The 22223-nt window shown below is 41.4% G+C and overlaps 1 protein-coding gene across 2 annotated transcripts in view; it reads right to left on the bottom strand.

The window, feature by feature from the left end:
• The window catches only part of Plekhh2 (pleckstrin homology, MyTH4 and FERM domain containing H2), a 91567-nt gene extending 70541 nt beyond the window's left edge, over window positions 1-21026 (bottom strand). For both annotated transcript variants that reach the window (XM_051175186.1, XM_051175188.1), the window contains exons 1-2: window positions 20945-21026; window positions 11712-11841 (exon numbers count right to left, since the gene is read on the bottom strand). In XM_051175186.1, coding sequence (XP_051031143.1) covers window positions 11712-11834 — 123 coding nt within the window. In that variant the 5' untranslated portion in view covers window positions 11835-11841; window positions 20945-21026. The remainder of the gene's footprint in view (window positions 1-11711; window positions 11842-20944) is intronic.
• Window positions 21027-22223: the final 1197 nt, after the last annotated feature.

The following is a 22223-nucleotide window of genomic DNA, read 5'->3' as shown; positions in this document are numbered from 1 at the left end:
TCCACATGCATGTGGGCGGGCACACACACATGAACACACACATACTTGTACACATACCCACAGGCATACACACATACACAGTCTGCTCTTGCAAAGCCATGGTAGCCCAGTGATGATGGGAGATGCCATTATGTATATGTTTCTCATACTGGTTAATAATAAAGCACTGTTGGCCAATAGGAAAGGAAGATAGGAGGGACTAGGAGACAAGGAGGAAGAGGAAGTAGTAAGGAGGGGTCAGCATGGAGAGCCTGGAGAGAACAGAACTGCCATTCCTCCGCTCTCGGTAAGACCACACGGAAATACATAGAAATGGGTTAATAATTAAGAAAGAGCTAGCCGATAAGAAAAAAGTAACCGGGCCAACAGCATTGTATCAAATACAGAGTCTCTGTGTATTATTTGGGGCTGGCGTGGTGGCAGGGAAAAACCGTACTCGTTACACAGTGAGTTGCTGTGGGTGAATTATTCTCCAAAAGAAAGATCTACAGTTGTATTACTCATCCTACCCAATGTGGTTCTACCAAACCCTACCCCACCCCCACCTTTCAAAGCCAATGGTTTTGTGGTAACACTGAAAAAACTACTAGTTCTCCCAAGGACAAGACAGGACAGCTGAAGTCTTTCTCTTTGCCTGGCATCTTTCCATTCTATGGTTTTGAATGGGTTTAAACATTCAGCATCTTCTCATTTCCAAATTCCGAAATTCCAAGAGCCAGTCTCTGTTCTGGAAATACATTCAGTTCCTGAAGAGCGCTTTCTGGAAGACAAGTGGCTGCTGGTCATCCTAACGGTTTCTTTAGCTCCTTGGAGTTTTCCTACCACACTGGATCCCCTCTCCTTCCCTCACCAGCCCCCCTACCACACCAGATTCTTAGTTAATCATCAGTCAGCTCCCCAAAGTCCCTTGTCACACTCCAATTCCTCAATTTATCATTTATGCTGCTAGTTGTTGGAGTTTAATTAAGGCGTTGAGCTTTAAATGATGCTGTTTGGGTCTTAAGTATCCCCTAAAGGTCCATATTATACAAATTTGCTCTCCAGGATGGCACTAAAGGACCTTTATAGTCAAGACTTCAGGAGGTGGGGCCTTAAGGGAGGTCTTTACATAACTGTGGTATGCCCTTGGGAGGGATGAGGGGACCTTGGTCACTTGCTCTTCCTTCTATTTGCTCTCTAGCCATGAGGGGAGTCATTTGGCTTTCCACAATCTCCAGCTATGTGTGCCTCATCCAGGCCAGATAGCAAGAGAACCAGCAATGGACCAGAACTTCCATAACAAAGAGTTCAATGGCAATCTCTTTCCAAGCCAGTTATTTTAGGTATTTACTAAAATGGAATAGGAGGCTCATCAGCAATATGAGTAGTCACTTAACTAGACCATCCATAACCGCCACAGGGTGAGAAAGGACCAGAGTAGAGGGTGATAAAGAAAAACAAGGCATAAATGTAATAATTTCAAATATATCTAAAGAGACACTTCAAGATAATACTTTAAGTATCATGGGCCAGGAACGGTGGCACATGCTTTTAACCCCAACACTCAGAAGATGCAGGCAGATCTCTGTGAGTTCGAGACTAGCCACTCCACATAGTAAGTTCCATGACAGCCAGCATATAGAAAAAGCCTGTCTCAAATAAATAAAAAGTGTCAAAGGTGTTGAAAATAAAAGGATGGGAAACATAGCAAGGACATTAAAGGCAATGTCAAATAATAGAGATTCTTGTGCCAAAGTTTTATGAGTAATAAATAGGGGCAATTATAAATAGAACCATTCAAAAAATAATTCAAGAAAACCTAGCAATCATAATGCCACATGTGCCAACATCAAAACATATATGGAAGGGCTGGGGTAAAGTTTAGTGGTAGAGCAAATGTTTACCAATTGCAAGATCCTGGGTTCTATCCCTACAAACCTGGGAGAAATCTGTGTGTGTGTGAGTGTGTATGCGTGTGTGTGTGTGTGTGTGATGATAAAACTACGTCACACAAGGTTTTATTTCTGTTCAAATATTCTTATAACTCAAAATAAATGATTGTGTTTAAATAATAATTTCCAAGGCAGTGGTTCTTAGTCTTCCTGATGCTGCCACCCTTTAATACAGTCCCTCATGTTGTGCTGATCCCCAACCATAAAGATATTCTCATTGCTACTTCTAACTGTAATTTTGCTATTGTTATGAATCGTAATGTAAATACCTGCATTTTCAGCTGATCTTAGGTGACCCCTATGAAAAGGTCAGTTGACCTCCAAGAGAACCACTGCTCTAAAATACTGTCCTGTTCAGATTTTCTGTCAAATGATTAAACAATTCATTTACTTCACAACGTGGCTTTTCTGTTTACTTTTATCCAAGTTATAAATATACAAATGCATCAATTAAATCCAAAAGATTTATTAATGCAGTGGACACTTTTAGAAAATTCTTTTCATATCTGCCTTCATGTTCTAAATAGCATGCTTTCTGTGGGCCTTCCCTTTTTAAAATGATGTCCTACTTGTTTACTCAATGGAAAAATGAAAATTAGCACCTTTGTCTCCTTGCCATCAATCTAGATGTCCTTCACATCTCCTATTCCTCTGCATCTTCTTAGCATCCCTTACTTAAAAGTATACTTCAAGATCCTTATTAATGCTGCTGTGCATGGGACCCACAACATGCATCACTCATGTGACCAATAGGAAGCTCAGCTGCATATTAGCCATGGGGACAAACCTTTACTACACTTTCCTCTTAGAACTAAATGTCTTGTTCCTTTATGCAGTTTTTTTAAGAAGCACTTTCCAATAGCCACATTCCAAATTCCCACCACTGACTCAGTTATTGCTCCAGGAGTTTACTCCTGTCTTGGCATTCTACCCATTTCTCTTGAAGCCACACTCAGCACCTCTGGCATGCCAGTATGAACCACTACGTGATGGGGGATGTTCTTCTGTATATACGTTTCTTTTATTGGTTGATGAATAAAACACTGATTGGCCAGGAGCCAGGCAGGGATATAGGCTGGGCTACCAGATGAGGAGAATTCTGGGAAGAGGAAGAGTGAGAAATATCAAGAGAGAGATACCACGTAGCCAACGAAGGTGTGACATGCCAGAATGTGGGTAAACCATAGCCTCATGGCAATACATATTTTAATAGAAATGGGTTAATAATTGAGAGGAATTAGCCAATCAATGTATAATTAAAATAAGGGTGTGCATTTTTGGGGCCAATAGGCTGTAGGACCAGGCTGGAAAGAAACACAGACTACAGTTACCAACTGCCCAGGCCCATCTGTCTTCTTGAGAGGAAGACCCTTCAATTTTCTTCTACCCAAGATTGCCTGCTTTTCATACCCTCCCTGTCTTCCTGAGGGAAATTTACTTCTTGCTTCAAATGGAATACCTTCTCCTAAGATCCCGCAGGAAGTTACATTAATGTACATTTTGTACATTAAAAACATCCTTATTAACTCTCAAATGAAATTCATAATTTGGGGAGGGGTGGCTCAGCAGATGAATGGACTTCACAGTGAAGTCTGTCCCCAGGTATCACATGATAAGTGACTGCTGCAAGCTGTCTTCTGACCTCTACGCATGTGCCATGGTACATGCATGTGTGTTGCCCATGTGTGCAAACACACACGCACATATGCACACACACCAATTTTTTAAATTTAAAAATGCATGGTGGTCTGCCGGGTGGTGGTGGAGCATGCCTTTAATCCCAGCACTTGGGGAGGCAGAGGCAAGTGGATCTCCGTGAATTCGAGACCAGCCTGATCTACAAGAGCTAGTTCCAGGACAGGCTCCAAAGCTATACCAAGAAACCCTGTCTTGAATACCGCTCCCCAACCCCAAAATGCATAGTAGGTTTTAGAAGAGAATTCTGTTCCATTATCTTCTAATTCTTGCCTTTGAGAAGCTTGAAAGACTTAGTAACCTCTTTCTTTGTCCCTGAAAGTGTGATGCACGATGATGGAAAGCACAGCCAAGAGCAAGCTTTTGAGGGTCCTGACCCACTCTTTCTGAAGGCCGACAACTCCTTAAAACCCTGCAAAGACCTGGAGGGGAACATGTATCATGCTGAGAAACAGGGGCTATTAGAGGGAGATGTGTGGCTGCTTAGATATCCTGCTTATTCCCATATGCCAAATGTCCATCAACTAAGTATTTCCTGTAAAACACTAACAACTTTCTTCCCTTACCAACTTGAATAAATTGTTTGGAGTGTATTCATTCAACAACTGTAACATTTACGATCTCTCAGCAGTCTCCTACCCACTTTCCAGAAAACAAAGTTGATAGTGGACCAGCCAACAGCCATGTATACACAGCTGCCAGACAAGTTCACAGATGTCCCATTCTTAAATGTAAACAGACCACCAAAGATCAGCCAACACGTGAGAAAAGCTTGCATCTCAGAAAAAAAAAAAAAAAAAAAAAAAAAAAAAAAAAACAACTGTAGAAAGAGAAAATAATCTCAGAGGAAAGAAAGATAATTAAGGGAATGTTTAAGAAATGTTAGTAATGTTTAAGAACCAAGAAGCTCCAAATATGTCATTTCTGAGCTAACGTGCAAAGCAGAAATTGTCCCTACTAAAATATAGGGAATTGTGTTTAAATGAGTCTTCTTTGTGCAGAATTATGCTTCTTGTCAGTAATGGTGTTGGCCTTTGGTCTTTATATTCCAATTCCCTAGTGTTCTTTATTGAACCACAGCAGCACATAAACTACCAACACCATGCAGAGTAGTAATACAGAACCATAGGAAAACCAGTCCAAACAGAAAACCACCAAGATTGTAACTGGAAAGCATTGGCACTTGCCTCTAGGAACTCTGTGTTGGCTTGAGTGAGAAATGGCCCTCGTTGTCTTGAATACTTGAGCACTTAGTCTCCAGTTAGAGTTGCTGTTTGGGTAGGCTTGGGAGGTATGGTCTTCCTGAAGGTTGCCTATCACTGAGAGCAGGCTTTGAAAACTTAGAGCTGCTCTCTACTTGAAGTTCACTCTCTCTTCTTCATGAGCTCTTAGCTTCCTGTCCCTGCCACCAAGCCTGTTGCTTGTTGCTATGACTCCATGCCACCATAAAGTTCTTATACCACTGGAACCATAAGCCAAATAAACTTTCTTCCCTAAGTTGCCTTTGGTCATGATGTTTTATCACAGCAACAGAAACATGACCAATAAAGTAACCTTCAATCATAGCAATAGGCTTAATAGGGAGAATTAAGTGTGTGCGGTATATGTGCTTGTTTGTATAAGTGTGTGTGTGTGTGTGTGTGTGTGTGTGTGTGTGTGTGTGTGTGTGTGAGACTTCCTCAATTGTTCCCCATCTTATTTTTTTAAACAGGGTCTCTTATTGAACTTAGAGCTCACTGATTGGCTAGACTGTTGGTCAGTGAGCTCCAAGGATATGTCTGTCTCTGGTGTCCCCACCCACAACTTTTATACAGATGCTGGGAATCCAAATTCTGGTCTTCATACTTGCACAGCAAGTGATTTATTAACAGCCATCTTCCCAATGGGAAGAATTTCAAGTGGTATATTTTCATGGAAACTTATCACAGAAAGAATAGAGGGATAGAGATACAACCCAATGTGCTTACATTTAAAATCTAATAGTTTTAGCACTCTGTCTTCTCCCTTGACCCTCTCTACTGTGTATATTTACACAATAATAATTGAGGCAAAGATGATGATGTTAACTAATAAAACTTAAGAAATGTTTGCTGAACAAATGCACTGAACAAAGGGAATGGTCAAATTTTCAATAAGATTTAAAGTTGAGAATATAGTTTTACAAAAGGAAATTGCTATACTACTCATAATTTAAATGACTAACCATAGGTACCTAACATTTCACATTGCATTAATGCAAACACATACATTAAGTCTCTTCAATAAAAACATAGAGCACTTTAAAGCCAGTTCAAACACACCAGCAAACCAACAGGCAATACTTTCATTTTGAGTATTTTTTTTTTTCATAGTCCTTTAGCTGGGAAATAACTTTGCAGAATGCTTAAAACTCACAGGGTGCACTCACAATACATTTTACTTTCATGATGTAAACTATAATGTAATCCTTAGTCCAAGTCCACCCAACACATGATAAGTCAGTATGAAATGATCATTTGACCCAGAGAAAGTTTTACTAAAAATACAGCTAAACATTTTATAAACTGGCATCAAAGTCTAAGCTTTGTGGTTGATTTATTACTCAGAAAATGTTCTAAGTCGTAGTGAACTTAGCAACAATCAGCAGACAAGAATTTGCCATTGAACTTGGATCACAACACCACCACACAAATACTCAGTGATCCTCTCTGTTATGGGCTCTGGAAACAAATAAAATTGTCCCACAGACTAATTCTGTGGGAATTCAGCAGAATAATGTGGACACAATTCTCCAGCAGGGCCTTTTATGGATTTTCCCATGGATAACCCATGAAAAACTATCACTAAACACTTTTATTTTTTTTTTCTTATAGTATTACCTTCAGCCAACAACCCCCACAAGTGACATTTAAAATAACCTACAAGGTCTCACTGTTATATGTGGAATTCCCAGTAGTCATTGTGCACCCTTAGGTGGGCTAAGAGAGTAAGCGGATGGATGTCTTATTTAAATAGATTTCTGGCAGGACTGTCCTGGATCGTTATGAGAAGGAAACACACGCTCTGATGTCCAGGGACTCCAGTCCTGGAAGAAAGTCCTGAACTGCCTCCGGGGGACAACATTCATGAAAGGAAGGCCAAGAATCAGGAGATTCTAGATGCTGAAGCCACATCAGGTCAGGGTAGGAGTCAGTTACCATGGTGATGTCCAAAGGAAAAACTGCTTCATAGTTTCTATTCCTTTTTCACTGAGAAACTAATTCATGGAAAGTAACGTTTCACTTTGACTTAAAAGGGAACTTGTCCTCTCCCCTCCCTGCCTCAGAACACTAACTTGTAAAGGAGGGGACTACTTATATCTCAGCTTCCCTGAAGAGTTTATATTTGGCATACTAAGGATATTTCCAACACCATTCCTTAAATTCCTTTAAAGACCTCTCCCATTTACAGCAGCACTTGCCCAGGACTTCAATAAGACCTTTTTTCTTCACAAGCCTCAATAATCTAAGTTACTTGAAAACTGTGATTTTAAAAAATAGGTGCAAAAAGACTCTCTTTAAGAAAAAAAAATCACATATTCTATTCACTTATATATGTGAAATAAATATTTAATTATAAAAAATACTCAGCCACCATGTCATAGTATTTCCTTTTTAAAAATAAAATTCAGAAATATGCCAGGCAATGGTGTCACACACCTTTAATCCCAACACTCAGGAGGCAGAGCAGGCAGATCTCTGTGAGTTCAAGGCCAGCATGATCTGCAAAGGAGTTCCAGGACAGCCAGAGCTGTTACACAGAGAAACCCTGTCTTGAAAACCCAAAACAGACCAACAAAAATTCAAGTCTTCCTGCAATTAACAAGAATAATCTATTCACAGAGATACAAGAGAGGCTAGGGACTTAGCTCAGTGGCAGAACTCTGAACTAACAACAGTACAAGGCCCTCAACACAACAGGGAAGGGGGAGGATGGAGAAGAGGGGAGAAGGCAATAGTGGGTTTTCTCTTTGCACCAAATACCCCATTAGCTGCCTGCTGACCAAAATAAAAAGGTGCATGATTCGATGGCAACTCTGCCGTTTGTTAGCTGTGTAGTAACAGTGAAAGATCGTTTATTCTAAGCCCCAGTGTTATGATCTATAGCTTAGAGACAATGGCAATTACCCCCATATAGTTCCTGTGGGGTTTAAACTAGCTTTAGGCCACAGTTTTAAAAGCTTGGGAACCACAGTTAGCACTCAGAGTTGGCTGTTTCTGTGCCACAGCCAATAAAACAAAGCTAAGAACCAGAACTGTTCCAGGAGAGACCTGGCTACAGTTTCTGACTAACAGCTAAAGAAACAAATTAATATTCTCTCAAGAATCTTTAGCCTTGGGGCTACACCCATGTGGGAAGAAGGTGTGGAGAACTATGGCGATGGGAGCAGGGGCGGGGGGAGGGGGCGGTGGTTGGACTCTGAGTTTGTTGGTCCCAACACAAAGCCAAGGGTGTAGGTGGGACCCGCCACATCTCAGGAATGCAACGTTTGACTCGATCTGGCACTTACCAACAATGCAATAGGGCTTGCTTTGAAAAATATGTACTGTTACACAAATGGTCATTACTGCAAACAAATATACAACTAACACACAGTGATGGATTGCTTTGTTGCATGATGGGATAGAAGAAAGTACAGGTGAGTGGGCAGATAGACCAGAGGAAGCAACATGGGGTGACATACAAATCTCTTTAGGCTTCAAAGACAGAAAATCTGGGTTTAAAAGTTGGTTTCATCACTTTCTTCTTGGTATGAACTTGGGCAAGCTAAATAACTTTTTGTACCCAATTAGCCCCTTGTGACAACATGGAAAATATTAGTATCTACCTCACAATATTACTGGGAAGGTTAAATATATAAATAACTTAGGATACATACTAAGCACTAGCTTTCTAATTGATAATAAAATCCATAAGTTCACAAGTTGTTAGATTAATTTAGTATATTATATCTATAAAATATTTAACACATGATAAGTCAAGAAATTTGGCATTTTCATTAAAATATAGACGAATAGCAAAATATTTTTTAAACCTGAGGAAAAAATACTTCATAATGGAATGTAAGAAAAAACACAGTGAAAGTCTTTCATTTTAATGTTGAGAGTGTTTACTAGGAAACCATGAGTAATTGGCACACATAGTCATTTTCCAACATGTAAAATACACATGAGTGACTCCATCTCTTAGACCTTCTAAAGGCCTAAATCCAGAGTTATAAAAGAGAGGAGGAAGAAGAGAAGAAGCCACAGCAATTTTGAACCAATGCTCCTTTTAACGCTCATTCACTGAAAAGAGTAAATAAAATAGCATACAGATCAATAATCAAAAAAGTTAGTCACAGGGGAATAACTGATACAGCTACATAAGAATTAATGTCTTCAGGGCAGGGCCTAAGCCCTGCTCCAAATGACTTGACAGACTTTGATGATCCCTCATGGAATGCCTCACTCTCCCTGGGGAGTAGATGGGGGATGGGATGGGGAGGGTCGGTGGGGAACATGGGAGGATGGAAAGGAGAGGGATCTGGGATCAATATGTGAAATAAGAAAAAATATTAAATGATAATAATTAAAAAATCAGTGTCTCAGTGGTTGGGGTCATAGAAAACACTAGAAAAATCACCTTTCAACACGAGAAATGATTTTTATACTGAAGGGAAGAAAAACATAACACCCCATGGATGACAATCAGCTTTGAGTTAAGCTTCCCTTAGCAAACTGGAGTCTTTTCAAGCTTTAATAAGATCTTATCCTAAAATTAACAAATAGACCACTTTAACGCTGACAAGTCATCCCACAGTGCCTAGCACTGGGTCACTGTGGAGCAGGCTGGGCAGAGTCACTTTAGTGTCTCTACCTAAAAGAAGCTAAGAATGAAATATAGGGAGGCTCAAATAAAGTGATGTTCTACTGGATTTTACTAGGACACTTCCAAGGAATTCTTGGCCAATAGGAAAGAAGGATATAAGGCTTTTATGGCGAAGTGACACAAGGACCAGTTCCTATCCCAAAAGAATGTGAACTAGAGTTTAAAACAACACCTGTAAATCCTTCTGGTTAGTTACCAGGGATATCACTCATCCATCTGTCTAGAAATATGAGAAACATGTGTTGATTTTAAACTCTCTAGAACATACAATAAAAAAAAGCAAAAAGAATTATATAATATTGCTCATGTAACTCAATACCCAAAATACTGTTGATACGTTGTCTTAGGGTTTTTATAGCTTTGATGAAACACCATGACCAAAAAGCAAGTTGGGGAGGAAAGGGTTTATTTGCCTTATCCTCCCATACTGCTGTCCATCACTGAAGAAGTCAGGACGAACTCAAACAGGGCAGGACACCAGAGGCAGGAGCTGATGCAGAGGCCACGGAGGGGAGTTGCTTACTGGCTTGCTTCCCATGGCTTGCTCAGCCTGCTTTCTTACAGAACCCAGGACCACCAGCCCAGAGATGGCCCCACTAAAATGCCTTACAGCTGGATCTCACAGAGACATTTCCTCAACTGAGGCTTTTTCCTCTCTGATGACTCTAATTTGTCAAGCTGACACACAAAACCAACCAGTACACACAGTCAATATAATAATTATTGCTGAACTGTTTTATCTTTCCAGAAAAAAAAAATTGAACCTCACAGCGTATTTTACATTTGCAACATTCTTCCGATTGAACTAGTCTGGTGGAAATGTTCCATAGTCACATGTGGCACATAGGTATCTGTGCTGATTTGTCTCTCTCAACATGACATAAACGTAGACGGGTCTGGGAAGAGGGAGTCTCAAGTCTCAGATTGGCCTGTGGGGACATTTTCATGCTTTTTGATTAGTGTGTGGGCCGAAGGTAACTGTGGGCAGTGCCACCCTGGGCAGTTGGTCCTGGTAAATGCAGCAAATGTAGCTGAAATTGAGGATGAAAGCAAACCAGTGTGGCATTCTTCTATGGTTCCAGCCTTGGCTTCTGCTTGAGTTCCTGCCCTGACTTCCTTCACTGATGGAGTGTGATCCAGCCCCAATTGCCAAATAAATCCTTTCCTCCCCAAGTTGCTTTTGATCATGGTATTCATCATAGTATTAGAAAGGAAACTAACAGGATATTAGTCTAGAATCCAAGTTCCCAGGAATTAGAGACATGGGCTGTTTTGTTTACAGAGATAACTGTGACACATGTAGATATAGATAGAGTAGATAGAGACATATAGAGATAGATATAGATATAAGTATATATATATATATATATATATATAAATGGAATATAGACAGATATAGAGATATAAGTAGATATAGATATATAAAACAATCACTGTGATAAAAATTCTAATTACATTACTATAACTATTAATGGAAGACTGTGACTACACTGAATTCAATTCCAGCTCAAATGATAATTTTTCAACATATAATTTGTAGAAGGCAGGTGCATACTTTTAAATACATCTATAATTATTTTAAAATTATTTCTTCCTGTGTAGCTCAGGCTAGCCTCTTGTCTAAATGCTGGGATAGCAAGCAGGTGGCACCATAGCTGGCTTAAATTACATCCTTCAACAGAAAGCAGAGCAAAATGCTATTACATTCCTTTGTAAGTCAGATAAATTATAGCTTTCTCTCTGTAATGAACGAACCCTGTCTTCATCAAACATGTAATATTCCCAGTGTTCACAAATAAATGTTTTGTTCTGTTTTGTTTGTCCCATATTTGGCTGAAGAATATGTCAAATGTGGCTTCAAATACTTCATCAGCGCTAAACTATATTCATTATTTTTAGAATGTTTGACTCCAGGAGTAATGGAATTACCTAACATGTATAAAACAGGGACCCATGGGGCTGGAGAGATGGCTCAGAGGTTAAGAGCACTGGCTGCTCTTCCAGAGGTCCTGAGTTCAATTCCCAGCAACCACATGGTGGCTCACAACCATCTGATCTACTCTCCTGGCATACAGGCTCTATATGCACCATATACATAAAATAAATAACAAAACATAAACAAAACATAAAACATAAACAAAACATAAAACAGGGACCCAGCACTGACAGTAGCGAAAGTTTGGGGGAGAAGCTTACTTTCTCTGCTAAGAGCTCTCGGATCTTGCTTGCTTGAACTCGGAATTTCATGAGTTGAGACTCCAGAGCTACGCATCTTTCTTTCCAATCTACCGGTCCTTCTGGCTCAGCAAGTTCTGCCATACTTCTTCTAGAAAGAAAGCAAACAGTCAAACAACACATACATTAGCATTTATGATAATGCAAGAAATACCTCCATGTACAACTGAATGCCATCCACAGACAAGTTTTAGAGTCTACACCAAGGCCAGCACTTGCTACAGTTTGCAAAACTAAAGACAGACAAGAAGCCAGGGCTGGAAGTCACACCCGGATGTTTAATTCTGTCTCAGTTTACCTATGCTAAAAGAAAAACAGATACTAACAATCACAGGCTTCATGGACAGGCTATGAGGGACAAATAAAAAAATGCTGCATTCAATAGAATAATAACACAGCCCAGAGAGACTATTGCATTTTTAATTCTTTGTTATTTTTATTTATTTTATGTATATGAGTGTTCTGTCTTCATGCACACTAGCAGAGGGAATCAGATCCCATTACAGATAGTTGTGAGCCACCATGTGGTTGTTGGGAATTGAACTCAGTACCTCTGGAAGAGCAGCCAATGCTTTTAACTGCTGAGCCATCTCTCCAACCCCAGGTAGGTCTTTAAAAGCCTATCCACTCATAATTCACGCTTTCAGATTTGTAGACATACCATAATGCGTCGGTAATATGATAAAATAATCTATGGAAATATCATTCCTCCCTGCACTAAAGATTTGCACTAACATGATCTGGTACCACTTTGGATTTGTCTGGGTGTAGGCTAAGCCTCTAAAGTCCAAAAGCCTCTGGCTTACTTAACCAGGGAAGTTATTAGAAGCCTGACAAGTACATTTTCATTAGAGTAAGAAGAGAAACAGATAAAGATGAAATCTGATGTCACCTACAATTTAGAAAATCTGGACTCAGTGTTTTCTATGATGTAAACTGTCCTTTTGAAGGAGGTTAATGGCAGGGGAAGCATCTCTGGAGAGAAGGCAGCTCCAGGCCAGGGAGGCTGCCTTGCAAGTGTAGGGGCTGCCTGATTTCAGAAGCATGGCTACATCTGGCTATGGGATTCATGAAAGTAATTTTAAATGTTTAATAATGTTCTGTTGGCCTAACTATTTCTGAATGACCTTCACCATGAATTGATGAAATTGGTGTTAACAATGGATTTCCCGAAAGAGCCAGGCCCAAGTGTAGGGGAACACAAGATGATAAATTCTCAGAAATCCAAAGATTCAGCTGTGCATAATAGTATTCTTTTGTTTTCTAAAAAACATAGAAACACATTTCCCCCCAATATTTACTGTAGAATATCCTATTCCCTAACATATGCCAATTTTTAAATACTGCATACTATAAGCTTCCTTTATAATTCTAGTATTTGGCAGGCTGAGGCAGGAGATTATGGTACATTCAAGACTCCCCTGGGCTACAGAGAAGTTGCATTTTCCAGGTCAGCCAAGACTACATAGTTAGACTGCCTCAAAGGAAAACAAGCAACCAAACAAAACCATGCAAGCTACTAACGACTCACTTTTCCTTAAACACAAAAATAAGTGATTTGTGTTTAACATAATTTTCATTTTAATACTGGAATCATCACTCTATAGTTTAGAAATAAATGCATACAAAAGAATTGTTCTAAACAGGCAACAATTTTTGTTAGTCACTTCTAATCGCTTGCAAACCTTTTGGATACCCCTACATCCTGGTCACAGATGGCAGAAAGATCCCTGAAGAGCTGGCAGGAATTCTCCCAGTTTTATGGAATCCTGGCCCTATTTATTTCTGCGTTTTGTTGTTGCTTTTCTTTCTTTCTTTTTTTCTTTCTTTCTTTCTTTCTTTCTGTTTTGAATCAGCTTTATGAACATTTTCATTTACTAAATTAACATTTATTATTAATGTTTCATCTTGGTGTCACAAACTTCTCTGTTCTACTATGACTTCACCTTTCTATTAGTTTAGTGGGGATATAGGGAAAGAATTTAATTTAAAAAAGTAATAAAATGGACATTCTTAATTCTTGTAGTTTTTAATTTGTTTTGTTGTTTTGTTGTTGCTGTTGTTTTTCAAGACAGGGTTTCTCTGTGTAACTGGCAACTGGCTCTGTAGACCAGGCTGGCCTTGAACTCACAGAGATCCTCCTGTCTCCACCTCCTGAGTGCTGGGACTAAAGTCATGAGCCACCACCACCTGGTGACATTCTTAATTCTTAAATCATTCAAAAAACTATGCAGAAAAATGGGCATTGTTCTACCTCAAACAATATAATCTATTTTGTGTTGGGTAGGTTTTCCGTTACACAGTTAGAATAACTTTTATGTCCCAGTGTAAAAGGTTTTGCTTTGTTTACCTTGGTTTGCTGAGATCTGAACTCTCTACATGGTATATAAGTTCTTTGCCAATAACTTGCATTCCTAACCCACAGTTTTAACAATAGCATAAATAGTGCACAAATGCTTTCCAACAAATGAAAATAAATCAAGGCCATGTGTCATAAGAATAAAAGACAAAAAAAAATGATCATTTCAACAATACAGAAAGATGTTGGGTCGACAAAACCCTACATCTCTTCATAAGAAAAGCAAGCATTTGACAAATCAGCAATAGAAAGGAAGTCCTTCACCCTAGTAAGGGACAGTTCCAAAATCCAGTAGCTGGCAACATACACACTTGTCAGTGTCTGAGTGTTTCCCCGTGAGACCAACAAAAGACAAAAATGTCTGCTCTATGTTATGAGATGTAGTCAAAGCAAAAAATAAAAAGTTTCTAGGTTAACAAAGGAAGTAAAACTATTTGCAAAGGATATGATCATGGACATAGAAAATTCTAAGAAAAACACACACATACACACAGAGGCACACACATACACCCCCCCACACACACATGCACACTCACACACTATTAGAACTAGTAAGTAAGTTTTCAGGAAACATCAACATGCAGAATCCAAGTTCTGCACACTAGCACAGAAAAAAAACCCAAAAGTTAATAAAATATTTCATTTATGATAGCATGACAATGAGTAAAACACTTAGGAATAAGCTTAGCAAAACAAGGACCTGTACTTTGAAAACTACACATTATCAAGAAAGGCATCGGGCCTGAATAAAGAAATGGCAGGTGACGAGACTTGCAAATGGTTAAGAGGTACAAAATTGTGAATTTTACAACTGATTTTTTTTTTCTTGAAGTTGGCAAGTTGATCCTAAAATTCACCTAGAAATTTTAAGGGACCAAGGGTAAACCAACAATCTTGAAAAGCTTAAGGAGTCACATACTCAAACTTCCAACCTTGCTACAAAGCTAGGGTATCCAAGATAGATGCATAAAGAGAGACACACCAGCAGAATAAAGTTGAGCCCAGAAATACAACCTGATGTTTACAATGTTTGTTTTTGACAAGAGTACCAAGACCATTCAACAGCGAAGGTAATGGTTATAAAGATAGGTTCTTTGTCCTGGCTGGGTCCTGCCGCCCTTGAGCTCCCAAATAAACACACAGACGCTATATTAACTATGAAACTGTTGGCTGATGGCTTGGACTTATTATTGGCTAGCTCTGCCTTAATTATTAAGCCATTTCTATTAATCTAAGTATTTTCATGTGGTCTTATCTTACTGGAGAAGGGTTCTGACTTTACTCCTTCCTCCACTACATGGCGACTGACTACTGCCTCCATTTCCCAGAATTCTCCTTGTCTCCTAGCCCCACCTATCTTCCTGCCTGGCCAATCAGTGCTTCATTCATCAACCAATAAAAGAAACATATACAGAATAACATCTCCCATCAAATGGTATTTTCAGCAAATGATGTGGTACAACTGGATGTCCATATGCAGAAGGATGAATTTAGTTCCCTCCCTCATCCCAGATACATGAATTAGCATAAGATATATCAAAGGCCTAAATGTAACCCAAAGCTCTAAAAATCAGAAAACAGATCAATGAAACCTCATCAAAATTTAAGAATTATGAGTCTCTAATGTAGTGGTTCCCAACCTTTCTAATGCTGAGACTTTTTAATACAGTTCCTCATGTTGTGGTGACCCCAACCATAAAGTTACTTCATTGTTTCTTCATTAACTGTAATTTCCCTACTGCTACAAATCCTAATGTAAATATCTGACATGCAGGATATGATGCACGATGCCCACAGGGATCTTGACCCACAGGTTGAGAATCACTGCTCTTAGGATACTATGAAGAACTTGTAAAAACTAGTCTACAAAAGGGCAAGAAAAGATTTGAAAGTCAAGTATCTTGATAAGAGATTTGTGTCCAGAATATGTAAATTATTCAAATAACTCAAAAAATAAAAAAAGACAACCTGTCAGACTTGATGAGTCCTAGCACCCAAGAGGCAGAGGCAGGATCTCTGAGTTTGAGGCCAGCCTGATCTACAGAGTTCCAAGACAGCCAGGGCTACATACTGAGACCCTATCCTGAAAACAAAACAAAAAAGGACAATCTAATTTAGAATGTAGGCAAAGCTGGGGGCTGAGAAGATGGCTTACCTGGCCAAGTGCTGACCATGGGGGCAGGGCAGAGCCACCCCTGGGCAAGTGGTCCAAAGCTGTATAAGAAGCAGGGCTGAGCAAGCCATGATGATCAAGCTAGCAAGCATAATTTCTCAATGACTTTTGCCTCGGTCCTACCTCCATGTTCCTGCCTTGGGTTCCCACCCTGATTTCCCTCCATGTTGGAGTGTGTGATCTGAAAGCTGTGAACTGAGACAAATCCTTCCCTCCCCAAGCTACTTTTGGTCATGGTGTTCTATCACAACAATAGAAACAACCCCTAACTAAGACAGAGGCTATACCAGAGCATGGACTATTGCTAAGACCATGTTGGTTTTTAAGTTTTGTGGAAGGAGTTTGGAACTTTAGGCTGGAAGAGGTCTTGGGTGCTATGAGTTCAGTGAGCTGTTCTAGAGAGTATAGAAGACAAGAATGCTAAGAGTAGAAAAGACAACTCGGAGGCCTGGCCTGTGAAGTTCCAGAAGGAAGTTTGAGAGAACTTTAAAGACTCTGTTGGGGTGGTTCAGTACTTTGGATTAAGAATCTGGGCAGCTGGAGTTGAAGAATCAGTTGTGGTTAGGAAGATAACAGAACCACTAAAGTGAAACCTTTGCTTCACTTGGACAACCAATCATGGTTAGCTGGAGCTGAGAAATTATCAGTGATTAAGAGACCAGCATCACTGAGGTAAAATTTCCTGGGAATATTTCCTCAGGGAAGCCCATAGAAGCTGTTGTCCAGAAAAGGCCAAGACTACAACTCATGCTGGCATCTAAGCTCAGTAATGTGTAAGAATCACCTGGTATCCGGGCGGTACTGATTTTGAAAGCTTGGTGGAGTTATGGAGAACAGCTGCCCCTAGGCACTGTGAGAGACCAGAAGAGATTGCTGTTGAAGGGGCAGACTCAGTTGTAGTGAAGCCCCAAGACTAAAATGTTTATGGAGAGAAGTTGAGGCTTGTCACCACGTAGCAGGATCGGAGTCCCTGAAGAGAGTGTAGGTTATTGGTGAAGTTGCTGTTCAAGTTGCAGCAGAATATCTGAGATACCAGTAGTCAGGGATAACACTCAGGAACATCAGCAGCTGTGAAGGAGCCGGCCTCAACCTACGACACACATCAGCAGCTGTGGTGGAGCCGGCCTCAACCTACGCAACACACTTCCTGTTCTCTGAATGGCAGAACCAGAGGCAGAGCTTCTGAAGCCCTCTGGAGGCCAGAAGGTCATGAGTAACACCCAGTTTTACATGGTTACACTCTGGTTTTGTTTGGATTGAGTGTGGCTATGCTCTACTTCTTCCCTTGTAGACTAAGGAAGTATATGTTTTGTTTTTTTTTTTTTAAAAAAAAATTTTTTTTTATTTATTATGTATAGTGTTCTACCTGCAAGTGTCTCTGTGGGCCAGAAGAGGGCACCAGATCTCACTATAGATTGTTGTGAGCCACCATGTGGTTGCTGGTAATTGAACTCAGGACCTCTGGAAGAGCAGTGGGTGCACTTAACCTCTGAGCCACAGTTAAAAGACTTTGAACTTTCTGGAGAGACTTTAAATATTTTAAAAAGACTTTGGAATTTTAAGTGTTGACATTTTTAGAGTCTATGGGACTTTCAGAAGTTAGAATATTTTATATTGTCATATTCATATTAACATGGCATACTGGGGACCACAAGGAAAGGTTGTGGTTTAAGAGCGATGTGTTTTGTGTCAAGTTGACAAGGCATCAATTGTTTTGGTTGGTTTTTCTTTCATTTCTTTTTTTGAGGTTTTTTGTTTGTTTGTTTGTTTGTCAAGTTGACAGAAGCTAGTTATCTGGAACCTTGATCAAGAAAAATGTCTCCATCCAGACTGCCTGTAGGCAAGTCAGTAGAGCATTTCCTTTATTAAAGGTTGATGGTTGACATAAGCAAGAGAGGAAAGGTTATAGTTTAATAGTAATGTGGTTTGTGTCAGCTTGACAAAAACCTGTGTAGCCAGCCCATGGGGAGCTGTGCCACCTCTAGGCAGTTCCTGAATTGTATGAGAAAACAGGCTGAGCACAGCGTGAGGAGGAACCCTGTAAGCAGCACTCCCCTGTAGGAACCTGTTTGGGATGCTTTAGTTGGATCCAGCCAATTTATCCTCTTCCCGAGAAGGGGTGTGGAATGACGAACCGGCAGGTAAAGATACTAACGAAAAGATACAGACACAGAATAGAATTGGGAGGGAAATCCAGTGAACCTGACTGAAGCCCCCCAAAGATGGGCTCCTACAGATGGTGCCCAATGTGGAGCAACCTAGGGGGTCTCTTTCCCCCCAGGTTCCTTCCCTGCTTGAGTCCCTGCCCAGACAGATTATTAACTGAAATAAACCCTTTCCTTCCCAAACTGTTTTTGGTCATGGTAATTATCACAAAAACAGAAAGCTAACTATCGCAAATACACAACACACACACACATGTATTCGTGCACGCAAGCATGCCGGAAACACACACACATGTGCACACACACAATAAGAACAGACACATCCAATAAGCACATAAAAAGTTCTCAGCATCATTAACTACAAGAAAAAAAAAATCAAAAACTGAAAAATCAAAATGGGGGTAACAACGCATTTCACCCCAAATTAGTACAATATAACAAAATGAAAAGGAAGTGGGTTAAGGACTGAGGAGAATGTGCAGCCATTGGAACCCCTGCATGTCACAGGCGCTCCAAACATGTCTCCTCAGCTGTTTAAAGTTATCCTATAGTCCATAGCTCCAGGTCACGTCACATGAAATGTCCAGGACAGATCCAAAAGGACAGAAAACAGGTCAATGATTGCCAAGGACTATGAGGATGGCTATGGACTGACTACTAAGAAGCCTAGAGTTTTGCTTTTTTGTTTTTGTTTTTTAGTGGGTGGGGGGGTTGAAGAAACTATTCTAGAATTAGATAATGGTGATAAGTGCACAACCTTGAAAATATACTCAAACCCCCTGAGCTACACACTTTCAAAGGGTCAATTTTATGGTTTGTGAATTGTATCTCAATTAGAAAGTTCATATGCAAACAAATAAAGAAAAGAATGGGTATATACTGAGGCCACATTTGCAGATTTAACCATTCATTATAAGTAATTATCCCTGCCAGGAATCTCATTAACAACTCAAATAATAGAGAAGTAACTGTTAACCCCAACTATGAAAAGTATAGTACATAGCTCTTACCGAGAACTTTTGCTATGAAAATTATATCAGAAAATTAAAAATTGAATACATCTATTTTTTTTTAGTTGTGGTAATTATCTATTTTTATGGGGTGGGAAAGCTTTAAGATTATCAAACATGCATTTGACATCTTCAGTTCCCAATAACTGTCATAATAAAAGAAAATCAAAACTGCAGATTGGATTTGTGACAGCCCAAGGTCTAGACATGTGATTTCTTTGTGTCATTCTGTAATCCTGTGACTAGGCAGAAGATAGCTGTAACACGAAGTCACCACCTTGTGTAGCTAAGAACGCTAAGTCCGAACAGTTTCTTCGTCTGTGGTGACAGAACTGGACAACTTAGGGAGGTCCTATCTAAGTTTTGAATGCTAAGGGGATCTACCTTCTCTGCAGGGGGCAGGGAAAAGCCCAGACTTTCCAAAGCCCTCTGGGCGACTTTGGAAGTATTTACTGACACAAAATAAACTGTTTACAGTTGTGGAGTGAATACTCTTCTCTCTGAATCGCTGACTTCCTGTTTCTTTTCCAAATCCTGAAAAGGAGGGGGACTTTAAAAGAAGGAAGAGGGAGTGTGGAAGACTGGGAGGGAAGAAGGAAGGACACTACTACCTAGGCTCACTCTGATAGTCTGGATGAACTCATAAACCCCTCATAGTCTCTAGGAACAGTTTGGGCTGTGAGCTGTGTCTTTCCCTGCCTCTAACTCAGAAAAGCTGTCTTCCTTAACTAGACTGAAGCAGCCCTTATTTAAAGACCCTTACCACCACCAAGCCCTACTTGGGCCACGCCTGCCCAACGGCCACACTGCCCAGAGCAGCCTGTTCCTTGCTCCACACTCCTCCGGGACACGCGTATAGCCTTGAGGTCCAGGTTTACAAAGCCTGGAACTTTCACAAAGAAGCCAGTGACCTGCAGGTAACCTGGCACGAGGAGAGTTTTTGCAAAGCAAAATGTCTCAACTTCTCCGGGTGGGGAGAGCGGGGCTTCATTTCAGGGTATGTCACCTTAGGGTACTCTGGAGTCGGGCGGTCGAGCAAGTGGAGGTGTTAAAAAGGAAAAGCTGGAGAGCTTCGGTCCGGGTGTTCCTTCACAGCACCGCTCTCCCCGAAGCGCAGGCCGGACCGCAGCATCGCCGATGGGACCCACGATGCGCGGGGACGCGGGGCTGCCCCGCAGCGCGCCCGCCGGACGACCCCCGCGGTGCCACAAGCCCGGGCCCGGCTTTTCTAACAGAACGTCACAGGAGCCCGGGGTACGTAGTGCCATCCCCCGCCGGCTCGTGCTGGCGACTCCGGACCCAGGCCGAGCCGGGGCGCACGGCTCCCTGGGTTGCATCGCCCTCCCGCTCCGCTCTGGTCCCGCCGCCCCCTTCCTCGCCGGCGATCCGGGACGGCGTGGTCCCCGGCGTGAGGAAGCCCGGAGGCTCAGTCCCCGAGGGGAAGGTCCCCGAGGCCACCGGATCCCGCGCCCTGCCCACCTGCCTACCTCTGCGGCGGCGCCCGATGTCCCAGCCTCGCCTGCTATCCGGCTCCGCCGGCTTCCCTGGCTCTCAGCCGGCGCCGCCGGCCACACTAGGAGCCGGAGCGGCCGGGACGGCGCCGCCTCCTGCGGGATTGGCGGCCAGAATAGCTAATCGGAGGCCGGAGCCGACCACCTGGCGTCACTGGAGGAGGTGTTTATAACTTTGGTTCCTCCCGGTGCCCCTCAGAGAAAGGAGGTCTGACCCAAGAGGTGTTCGCATTGCCTGCCCCACACCTAGACTTCAAGGCCTGTTGTAGCATTTAGTCACCTCTTTCCCATTCCCTTTGCCTCGTTTGTACCTGTGTATCAACCTCTTGTGTGGTCTCTTGGCCTGAACGCTTCTTGCCAATCCTTCATTTTTCTACCCAGGGACTAGTTAGTGTAAGTGTGCAATTTGCCAAAAGGCCTTCACTGTCTTCCTTAAACAGTCAAGAACAGATTCCGTGTACAGCCTGCGAAGCCCCCCTCCTGCTTGTGCAAGTTTAGTTTGCACAGCTGCTCTTCACACCTCGGGTGACCATGATCCATGTCCTGAAGACTCCAGCTGGGAAAGTTGACGTGCTGTTTCCTGCCCCTCCTTTAAAAGTTCTGTCTGTCCTCTCAGAAGGAGCCTGTCGCCCCACAGAGCAGAAACCTCCGCTTTTGTTTTGCCCTCAGCACGTCCAGTTTTTGCCGCTCTTGGCATGCACACATTTTCCTGACCCTTCCCCTGCTGCAGCCATCGGCCAGAGAGGGCTTGAAAGCGAAAGATCTGTGTTCTTTTTTCTGCTTCCTTCTCAGCATATCGCGCAAAGCACATTGCATGAGCACATGAATGATAAATCTGGTTGGATATCACATCCTAAGCTGGGGCCTAGAGAAGCCAGTCTTGGGAGAGGAGGAGAAGAGACAGAAGGGGAGGACAGGGGACGACGAGGGACAAATTCTGAATGTTAGACCTTACCCGGGTCACAAAATGAAGTCAACAAATTACTGTTTGATACAGAGTTAATAGAAGCATCTGACAGCTTTTCCCATTTCAGTCTTTTTACAAAAGAAAAGGCCAACCTTATATAGAAAAGAACACTAAAATGATAAAGATTTGCAAAGTTCCTTAAAGGGGAAAGCAATAAGTGAAACCAAATAAAAGACCAGCAAGAAAGCATCAGGCGTCCATATTTCTTCCAGATGAGCACTAATTTTGGACCGGATCCCAGACAACCCCCACACATGAAATTCCTTCTGCCTTCTGTGGGAGCTGATG

Source organism: Phodopus roborovskii, unplaced genomic scaffold, assembly GCF_943737965.1.
Source record: "Phodopus roborovskii unplaced genomic scaffold, PHOROB, whole genome shotgun sequence".
Lineage (NCBI taxonomy): Eukaryota > Metazoa > Chordata > Mammalia > Rodentia > Cricetidae > Phodopus > Phodopus roborovskii.
The sequence above is the reverse complement of the archived record's forward strand: the minus strand, read 5'-3'. Positions and strand labels throughout refer to the sequence as shown.